This window comes from Triplophysa rosa, unplaced genomic scaffold (assembly GCF_024868665.1).
Source record: "Triplophysa rosa unplaced genomic scaffold, Trosa_1v2 scaffold395, whole genome shotgun sequence".
Classification (NCBI taxonomy): domain Eukaryota; kingdom Metazoa; phylum Chordata; class Actinopteri; order Cypriniformes; family Nemacheilidae; genus Triplophysa; species Triplophysa rosa.
The window spans coordinates 125,512-136,177 of NW_026634393.1; the positions used below are offsets into that span (position 1 = coordinate 125,512).

At 39.0% G+C, this 10,666-nt stretch overlaps 1 protein-coding gene across 1 annotated transcript in view; it reads left to right on the forward strand.

Moving 5' to 3' along the window:
* The window catches only part of pwp2h (PWP2 small subunit processome component), a 67,344-nt gene extending 62,750 nt beyond the window's left edge, over positions 1–4,594 (forward strand). Inside the window, exons 19-21 of the mRNA XM_057328182.1 lie at positions 1,978–2,128; positions 2,240–2,314; positions 2,697–4,594. Coding sequence (XP_057184165.1) covers positions 1,978–2,128; positions 2,240–2,314; positions 2,697–2,772 — 302 coding nt within the window. The 3' untranslated portion in view covers positions 2,773–4,594. The remainder of the gene's footprint in view (positions 1–1,977; positions 2,129–2,239; positions 2,315–2,696) is intronic.
* Positions 4,595–10,666: the final 6,072 nt, after the last annotated feature.

A 10,666-nucleotide genomic window follows, 5' to 3' on the forward strand; every position in this document is an offset into this window, starting at 1 on the left:
CAAAAAGTGAAACTTGTATATTATATTCATTCATTACACACAGACTGATATATTTCAAATGTTTATTTCTTTTAATTTGATGATTATAACTGACAACTAATGAAAATCCCAAATTCAGTATCTCAGAAAATTAGAATATTACTTAAGACCAATACAAAGAAAGGATTTTTAGAAATCTTGGCCAACTGAAAAGTATGAACATGAAAAGTATGAGCATGTACAGCACTCAATACTTAGTTGGGGCTCCTTTTGCCTGAATTACTGCAGCAATGCGGCGTGGCATGGAGTCGATCAGTCTGGCACTGCTCAGGTGTTATGAGAGCCCAGGTTGCTCTGATAGTGGCCTTCAGCTCTTCTGCATTGTTGGGTCTGGCATATCGCATCTTCCTCTTCACAATACCCCATAGATTTTTTATGGGGTTAAGGTCAGGCGAGATTGCTGGCCAATTAAGAACAGGGATACCATGGTCCTTAAACCAGGTACTGGTAGCTTTGGCACTGTGTGCAGGTGCCAAGTCCTGTTGGAAAATGAAATCTGCATCTCCATAAAGTTGGTCATTCAGATCAGGACTCCTAGAAGGCCACTTCAGAATAGTCCAATGTTTTGTTCTTATCCATTCTTGGGTGATTTTAGCTGTGTGTTTTGGGTCATTATCCTGTTGGAGGACCCATGACCTGTGACTGAGATGGAGCTTTCTGACACTGGACAGTGCATTTCGCTCCAGAATGCCTTGATAGTCTTGAGATTTCATTGTGCCCTGCGCAGATTCAAGGCACCCTGTGTAAGATGCAGCAAAGCAGCGCCAAAACATAACCGAGCCTCCTCCATGTTTCACTGTAGGTATGGTGTTCACTTGTTTGAAAGCTTGATTATTTTTTCCTCTGTGAACATGGAGCTGATGTGACTTGCCAAAGGACATTCTCCCAGAAGGATTGTGGCTTGTCAATATGAATTTTAGTAAATTCCAGTCTGGCTTTTTTATGTTTTTCTTTCAAAAGTGGAGTCCTTGTGGGTCTTCCATGGAGCCAACTTTTGCTCATAAAGCGATGGATGGTGTGATCAGAAACTGACGTACCTTCACCTTCAGTTCAGCTAGTATCTCTTTGGCAGCTATCCTTGGTTCTTTTTCTACCATTCGCACTATCGTTCTGTTCAATCTGGGGTCGGTTTTCCTCTTGCGGCCGCGCCCAGGGAGGTTGGCTACAATTCCATGGACCTTAAACTTCTTAATAATATTTGCAACTGTTGTCACAGGAACATCGAGCTGCTTGGAGATGGTCTTGTAGCCTTTACTTTTACCATGCTTGTCTATTATTTTCTTTCTGAGCTCCTCAGACAACTCTATCCTTTGCTTTCTCTGGTCCATGTTCAGTGTGGTGCACACAATGATGCCAAACAGCACAGTGACTACTTTTCTCCATTTAAATAGGCTGAATGACTGATTACAACATTAAATACATGTGTGATACTAATTAAAGAAACTAATTAGTTTGAAATATCACTATAATCCAATTATTATCTTTTCTAAGGGGTACCAACAAATGTGCCCAGGCCATTTTAGAATATCTTTGTAGAGTAAGCAATAATTCATCTCTTTCCACAGCTTCTTTGCTTTATTCTATGACATACCAAAGGCATGCAAGTATACATGATACAATAGCTTTTAATTTCATCACTCTTCAGGAGGAATGAAGCATTATTTCAATGAGCTTTAAGGGTACTACCAACAAATTTGAGCACGTCTGTATATAAACCTACAGTGAAATAATAAAAATCTTATTCTGAAATCTTGAGAGAATTTGCGAGATTTCCTTTGTTCATAGTCAGGACTTTCTTCGTCACATCACGGCACACCACACATTAAAGGAGCAAAACGATTAAATCTAGGATTTTTTTGTTCTCATGTTTATGGTCTCTCACAGTTTGAAACTCTTATAAGGTTTTAAAAATATTTTGGTGACTGTCTGATACTTTAGTTGCAGTGGTATGTGGCTCACTGCCAGATGTCTATGTGGATAAACTTCTGGACTTTGTGGCATCAACACTTGAAAAATCTAACCATCTGCAGTTTTACCTAACTTGGACTCTGTGTCTGCTCACCCTGCACGGACAGAAACTCAAGAATAGGTCAGTGACATTGCTCAGTTGCATGGTTTAGAGATTTTTGTATAATTTCACTGTTATAAGTTTGTAAAACAGATGTCAATCTGTATTATATCGATTGTGTCTCATATCCAGATCTCGAACCATACTGCCTAGTGTACAGCAGCTGCTGAAGAGCATTCAAAGACACCATGGTGATCTCTCTAAACTGTAAGCATTACCCCATGTAGTATTTGCCACAGTCTTTGCACAGCGTAGATTCTAAAATAGAAAAAAGATTTCTGAGCTTATGCATTTAGTAATGTTTCTAAATTATTAAATGTGTTGGAGCCAATCGCCCTGTGGGCAGTGCTCCGACACATTGCACAGCTGTGCCTCTGGGGACCCGAGTTCAAATCCCGGCTCGAGGTCCTGTGCCGTTCCCACACCCCTCACTCCACCCTGGTCTTTCCTGTCAGAAATCTTTACTGTCCTGTCAAATAAAGGCATAAAAACACCAAAAATATAACTTAAATTACTAAATGCAAAATTCAGATATGCTTCAGGCTGTATCTTAAACTTGTTTAAAAACAAATTGTTGTTTTCTTTGCAGCTGTGACTGGAATATTTACAACATTTGCTATGCCACTGCTCTGTCTAAACAAAATGGCAGAAATATACAGGAATAGACTCCTGAGAATGAAGAATAGTACGTGATGGGTCAGCCTATAATGATGGAGTGCTGAAATGAAGGTGGTAAACAGAGCCAGCACATCATCAAAAGAAATTGAAAGCACAGTGGAGTGCGAGACAAGAAACTGATGTAATTTTTTTTAAAGAAAATTCTAAATATAGAATGGTAAATTTCAGTGGTTCAGACTCTTTCATTTGATATTTTATGTTTAATCTGCTTGATGTTTAGGGAAGCAAGTATGGCTTTATATTCTGGATATTTGAACATTTGAAAACGGGTTTGAAAATGCAGCTTTTTGCTTTTGTAAAAACTGTGATGTCATGCACGTATATTATGTGTTTAGTCTATAGGCTTGCTCGAGCATTGTTGCCCGATGTGTGAGGTTCCCACCCAATTGGACGGTTTTGAATGTGCGGTTAAATATAGGTTTGGGCGGGTGTACAAAATTTGGTCTGTTTTGGGAATAGCAATTTTTCAGACTGTAACGAGGAAGGCTGGACGAGAGCCGTGAGGCAACGAGGCGGGGCCGGTGGCGTGAGTGATAGTGGGAATCAGCTGTGCGCACACTGGTCCTGCATGTCTCACGGAGGAGATTGGGAGCATAAGAGGACGAGCGACAGGACTACGGATGAGAGAGGACGGGCCCGGACATATGTTAAGTTTTATTCTTCTCTTGTTTTTTTCTTTTTTCTTGTTTTTTTAAGATTCAAAAACTTTAATCAAAATAAACAAACAATAACACTGAAGTAAAAGGGCAGACAGCCACCTCACGGTAGACTGCCGGCCACACAAACATAAATGAAACTTAACACATGTCCGGGCCTGGTCCTCTCTCATCCGTAGTCCTGTCGCTCGTCCTCTTATGCTCCCGATCTCCTCTGTGAGACATGCGGGACCGGTGTGCGCACAGCTGATTCCCACTATCACTCATGCCACCGGCCCCACCTCATTGCATCACATTGCATCACGTCTCTCGTCCCGCCTTCCTCGTTACACAGACATTTTCAAACGTTCAGATATTGTATTCATGTACTTAATCCAATGTTTAGCTGTGTTTGTCAGCATCCTGTTCATGTAAAAACCCATAACCTGTTTCTGCTCTGCATTTGAAGGTAAAATATCTTTCAACAAGCTGGTGTACAACCAAATTCTGTGACCATTGAATTATTGGGGTTAGGATTAGGGCAACAGAAATCACACTGAATTGAGTAATATTTACACATTTTGAGTATCCATGTGCACATTTATAGATCGTTTATTTGTATAGCACTTTTTGCAATTTGCATTGCATCAAAGCAGCTGTTCAGGAAAAACAGCAAAGAAAATCAAATGCGTACACATACTGTAACAGTTTACTAATATAATAATCCTTAACCTACAGTAAAATTCAGGAACTCAGACTGTGTTTTCAAAAAAGTGAACCGCGTATTAAAGAGAAAACACTCATTATTGAAGTAGTACTAGGTGGGTGTATTAAAATGCAAATGCAGTAATAAGAAACCCTTGACATGATGAAGGTCCAGGAGATATATCAAGAGGAAAGAACCAAAATCAAACCCAATGGGCCTCATTCATGAAACGAGCAGAACACATTTTTGTGTAAATCGTTCATGAAGTAGTTCTGATGTAATTTTTGGATTCATACAAATTTTCTAAATGTTAGTTGGTACGAAAACAAATTACACCTTCTCCCTACCACGTGTAAACTGCGCGTCAAACATTCAAATGTTCTGGGTTTTTTTTGACAAACTGAATACACTTTATTTTGATGCACTGTGTATCATGATATTTCACGAGTTCCTTTGCCCTGTCTTTTTTACCCATTTTTTTACTCTTTAACGTTGGGAAAAACGCAGACCTCGTCGCTGTCCCTTTTAACACCGCTGTCCAATCACAGTGGAGAGGCGGGACAAACAATACAACAGGACAACAATGGAGTTAACATGGCTGGTTATTGCATTTTTATACTCGTTACGAGCATTTTATTTTGAAGATTACTAATATGTTACTGCCATTGATAATCATAGCAATGTGTCTCCGGAAAAACGCAAAAGGCACCAGCCACAAGCTGGTTATTTTCAGAAGAGCACCAGGCATTATTTCGGCTAAAAATGCTTTGGTGGACACATTAATTTATTGTTAGGCATATAGCCTATTAGTCTTTTATGAATTTATGCAATATAGCGTGTCAAACCCCAGAATGGAATTCCTATATACGTAATTTGTTTATCTGTAATTAATAGGTGGGGATTATGCTAATTATGAATGAGCGTGCTTGCACGCCTTATTTACGAATGATTGGAATTCATTACATTCACATACACACCTTTTACAATCAAATCTTACGTTTACGAAGTATTTGTGAATCCGGAGTACAGTTTTCATGATGGTCTGTTTTACACGCAAATCAGTAATACACTGCGTTCCAAATTATTATGCAAATTGGATTTAAGTGTCGTAAACATTTAATTTTATATTGTTCAATTAAACTTATGGATGGTATTGTGTCTCAGTGCTCTTTGGATCACTGAAATCAATCTCAGACACCTGTGATAAGTAGTTTGCCAGGTGAGCCCAATTAAAGGAAAACTACTTAAGAAGGACGTTCCACATTATTAAGCAGGCCACAGGTTTCAAGCAATATGGGAAAGAAAAAGGATCTGTCTGCTGCCGAAAAGCGTCAAATAGTGCAATGTCTTGGACAAGGTATGAAAACATTAGATATTTCACGAAAACTTAAGCGAGATCATCGTACTGTGAAGAGATTTGTGGCTGATTCAGAGCACAGAAGGGTTCGTGCAGATAAAGGCAGAATGAGGAAGGTTTCTTCCAGACAAATTCATCGGATTAAGAGAGCAGCTGCAAAAATGCCATTGCAAAGCAGCAAACAGGTATTTGAAGCTGCTGGTGCCTCGGGAGTCCCGAAAACCTCAAGGTGTAGGATCCTCCAGATGCTTGCAGTTGTGCATAAACCTACTATTCGGCCACCCCTAACCAATGCTCACAAGCAGAAACGGTTGCAGTGGGCCCACACATACATGAAGACTAATTTTCAAACAGTCTTGTTTACTGATGAGTGCCGTGCAACCCTGGATGGTCCAGATGGATGGAGTAGTGGATGGTTGGTGGATGGCCACCATGTCCCAACAAGGCTGCGACGTCAGCAAGGAGGTGGCGGAGTCATGTTTTGGGCTGGAATCATGGGGAGACAGCTGGTGGGCCCCTTCAGGGTCCCTGAAGGTGTGAAAATGAACTCTGCAAGGTATGTAGAGTTTCTGACTGAGCACTTTCTTCCATGGTACAAAAAGAAGAACCATGCCTTCCGTAGCAAAATCATCTTCATGCATGACAATGCACCATCTCATGCTGCAAAGAATACCTCTGTGTCATTGGCTGCTATGGGCATAAAAGGAGAGAAACTCATGGTGTGGCCACCATCCTCCCCTGACCTCAACCCTATTGAGAACCTTTGGAGCATCCTCAAGCGAAAGATCTATGATGGTGGGAGGCAGTTAGCATCAAAACAGCAGCTCTGGGAGGCTATTCTGACATCCTGCAAAGAAATTCAATCAGAAACTATCCAAAAACTCACAAGTTCAATGGATGCAAGAATTGTGAAGGTGATATCAAAGAAGGGGTCCTATGTTAACATGTAACTTGCCCTGTTAGGATGTTTTTGATTGAAATAGCTTTTGATTTCAGTAAATATGACCTCCTAATGCTGCAAATTCAACAAATGACCATTTTCAGTTTTTTACAACCTATGAAATGTTTTCAAACTCTGTTGTGCGTAATAATTTGGAACAGTGCATTTTGAGTTTTTCATTTTTTAAATAAATACTGTTGTCAGTGGGAGGTTTGTTCAATAAAATTCCAAATGTACCCTAACTGTTGATTACTTGAAAATTATACTGACTGTCATTTGCATCGACAAATTAGGAAAACCAGAGAAAGATATCATTTGCATAATAATTTGGAACGCAGTGTATTTACTCAAAAATTTACCCAATGGGCCTCATTCATAAAACATTTGTAAATATACGAGTCAATTCGGAGTAATTTGCACATAAAACAGACCTTCCTGAAAACTCCTCCAGATTTACAAATACTTGGTAAATGTCAGATTTCGTAGTAAAATGCGAGTATGTTAATTAATTCCAATCATTCGTAAACAGGGCGCGCATGCACGCTCATTCACAATTAGCATAATCCCTACCTATGAATTACAGCTACGCAAATTATGCATCTCGGAATGCTGGAATCCTCTGGACTTCATTTTCTGGATTGGCTACAATATATTGCATAAATGCATAAGAGACTAATTGGCTATATGCTTACCAATAAATTAATCAATTAAACTGTGTCCACCAAAGCGTTTTTAGCCAGCTGAAATAATACTTGTGCTCTTCTGAAAATGACCAGCTGGTGGCGCTGGAGAACGCTTTGGATGCACTGCGCATTATTCTGGAGATGCATTGGTTGCTGTTATTTGAAATATCTGCAACAGTTATCATACTTGTTACTAGTAACTTATTTTGAAGAATATTACTGAATATGAAAATGCAGTTATAATATTAACTTTTCCATTGATGTGTATGATGGTTGGTCAATGTAGTGTTTGTCCCGCCTCTTCTCCACTGTGATTGGACAGCTGTGTTAAAAAGGACAGTGACGAGCTCTGCGTTTTACCAAAAGTTAAAAAGTTAAAAATAATAAAAGACAAGGCAAGAACTCGTGAAATATCATTGATACAAAGTGCATCAAAATGCAGTGTCAACAGTTTGTCTAAAAGATTACAGATTGTTACATACGGTTTTAAGATAAATTTACACGTGGTATGGAGCAGGTGTACATTTCTTTCATACCAACTAACATTTTGAAAATCTGAACATTTTAATGAATCCAAATACTTATGTTAGAATGACTTTACGAACAATTTACACAAAAATATGTTCTGCTCGTGTTTCATGAATGAGACCCATTGTGTTTAATTGTCTCCTGAATATCACTGCCAAGTAATTCCACAAATGAATCCAATGAATGAGACGAAAAGATCCTCTGACAGGAGGTCCCTTGGACAGGTAATCCTTCAGAACAGGTGGTTTGTTTAGAGCGCAGCACATGTCTCAGCTCATGGGTTTATGAACCTACAGTAACCTGTAGCTGCTTAAAGGACCAGTCTAAGATCTAGTGACATCTAGCGCTGAGGTTGCAAAGAGCAACCAACAGGCTCACTCAACCCCCTTTCGTAGCACTACAGAGGCTGTCAAAACATGGCGAATTACATGCAAGGGACCTGTGGTGTATGGACACCCTTAAAAATAAAAATGTGCTTCAAATAGTTCTTCCATGCCATGGAAGAACCTTTTTTGTCTAAATGGTTCCATAAAGAACATCTTCAACATCCTAAGAACATTTCTGTTTCATAAAAGGTTCTTTGTGGCGAAAAAGGTTCTTCAGATTATGAAAAGGTAAGAAAGAGATGGTTCTTTAAAGAACTTTTGACTAAATAGTTCTTATAAGGTAATAAAACACAACGCTTCATTTTGTAAGGTCTGAAGACATAGTTATGTACACTGCTCAAAAAAATAAAGGGAACACCTGATCATGATGTGGTAAAAGTCGATCTTGAAGTTCAAAAAATCTCTCAGACAAAGAAGGTTCAGGTGTCGAGTTAACTTTATTTGATCAGGCCAAACAAAGTGAGATGTCCCTAGTCATCTGAAAACCAAGTGTTTTCTAGCCTGTAGTTATAGTGAAACTTAGGAAAGGAGGTGCTTTCCTAAACCAATCAGGAAATTCCCTTTACCTTTTATTTTTTATTATCCAATCATTCTCGTCTGCCACTATTATTTTCTAGGCAACAAGGTTTGTATCTAATAGTGGAATCTTGACCTTTACTTGGTTTTTAAAAATAAGTTTTCCTGTTGGTACCAGTTTTCAGGCCACAAAGTGAACTACATGTTCAACCTTCTGAACTTTATCTAGGTCAGGCCTTAAACAGATCCAAAGACATCACTGAATTTTATATTGCTGAAATCTGGTCTATACTTGGTTAAAATGATTAAAAATATACTTATATGTTCAAACAACACTCAATCAATGCTTAAGTATACTGATTATGTCATTAAATCATTAAATCATCTTCATATATTCACTTGTATAATAGTTATTGGTCTGATTATTAACACATCTATGGTAATATCATTCCTATGAATACTTCTTATAAGTGGGGTGTACAACAGAGCCCAAAAGTGCATATATGCACAAAATGATCAGAATTATGCACAATATATTCCCCCCTTTGGGGCTCCATAAGAGTCCCACACATGATTAAGTCTACTAATTTAAGAGGAATATCTACTACAAAGAAAATATATCTGCATGAGCAAAATGAATCAATATCAATGATTATACTTATTGTAGGTATATATGCAAGCTATAAAAGATAAAAATCCAACTGACCCATCTTGGTCATCTCGTAACACGGATAACACCTGCTTTTAACCAATTACTTTAGTAACTTTTCTTACTCAACTGCAAAGAGTTGATCAATTGCAAAGAGTTGATCATCACTGACTGAATAGACCATCATCTGATGATGAGGACCAGATGGAATAACTCTCTTACATGCATGCATTATGCAAGGCCAACAACATAACAATATCAGAATTGGTGATATAATACACGCAGCAAACATCAATATGTTATGCAGATTAGGGAATATGCTGTTAAACCAGTTCCAAATGGAAGAGTCTGTGTTCACTTCATTCTTTGCAATCATTGTAGACAACAATGTAATATTCTCTATTCCTTGTTCGATAAGATGTCCATCCGCGTCATTGTCTGGTATGTAGGTACAACAAGTCTCTCCTACCATAACACAAACACCTCCTTGCGCTGCAGTGAGTTGATCCAAAACCATCCGGTTCTGGAGAGCAGTAAGTCTTATTCCTCGCAGTTCCTCTCTGATTCCCTCCATCATGATTTTCGTCGTGTTGATAAATGAAGACAGCTCATATCTGGTGATTTCCACTTCTTCCATCAGTGATTCCATTCCCAGTGCTGGAAGGAAAGCAGCCACAAGCTTCTCAGCAATAGTCCATATGTGATGATTCTTTGGCACTGGGCTTTCTCTCATGAAGTTGATTAGGTCTCTTCTTGTTCGTTGTTGATTCTCCATTGATCGATGTGGTAAGATAATGGCACCACCATGCAGTTGGACTAAAGCACAAAGTCCTGTCCACCCCTCTGGTAAGGATAAGTACACACGATAGCCACACAGCCAATAGTGTCCCTCAACGACACCTGTACCTTGTTGATCTGGAACATGCACAGTTGAACATAATGGACATTTTGCTCGTCCTCTCTCTGAAGTCAGAAGATATCGGTAGGCCACAAGTGGTTGTGGTACTTCATGGGTAGTTGTAGCAGGTCTAGGATTCTCTTGATCTGCTGTACGAAGACATGACATACAATTTTTCCTCATAGTTGCATTTGTTTGCTTGTAGATATCTGAGCATTTCTTCTCTGGTAACTTTCCCAAGAATTGTTCTCCTGTAGTTTTTGAAACTCCTGGAACTCCTGTAGGTCTGGAACTAGGTATATGCTTAACAATCGCAATCTGAGAAAAAAGTATTTTGGGGAGAGTGATTGATTTCCAAGTGCTATCCACTCGAGTCATCATAACATCTTTAGTATCTGCATTTGGGTTCCTTAGTAGTCCTGCAGCTGCTATTGCAACCTTAGCTATTTCAAATGTTGTATTTAGGTCCTAATGTGGCCACCAGTCTCCTCCAACTGCACTATGAGGAAATTGGACACAAACATAACAGTTTCTGGAAGCATACATCTTAACTGTATGATTAGTAAATCTCCACCACATGTTG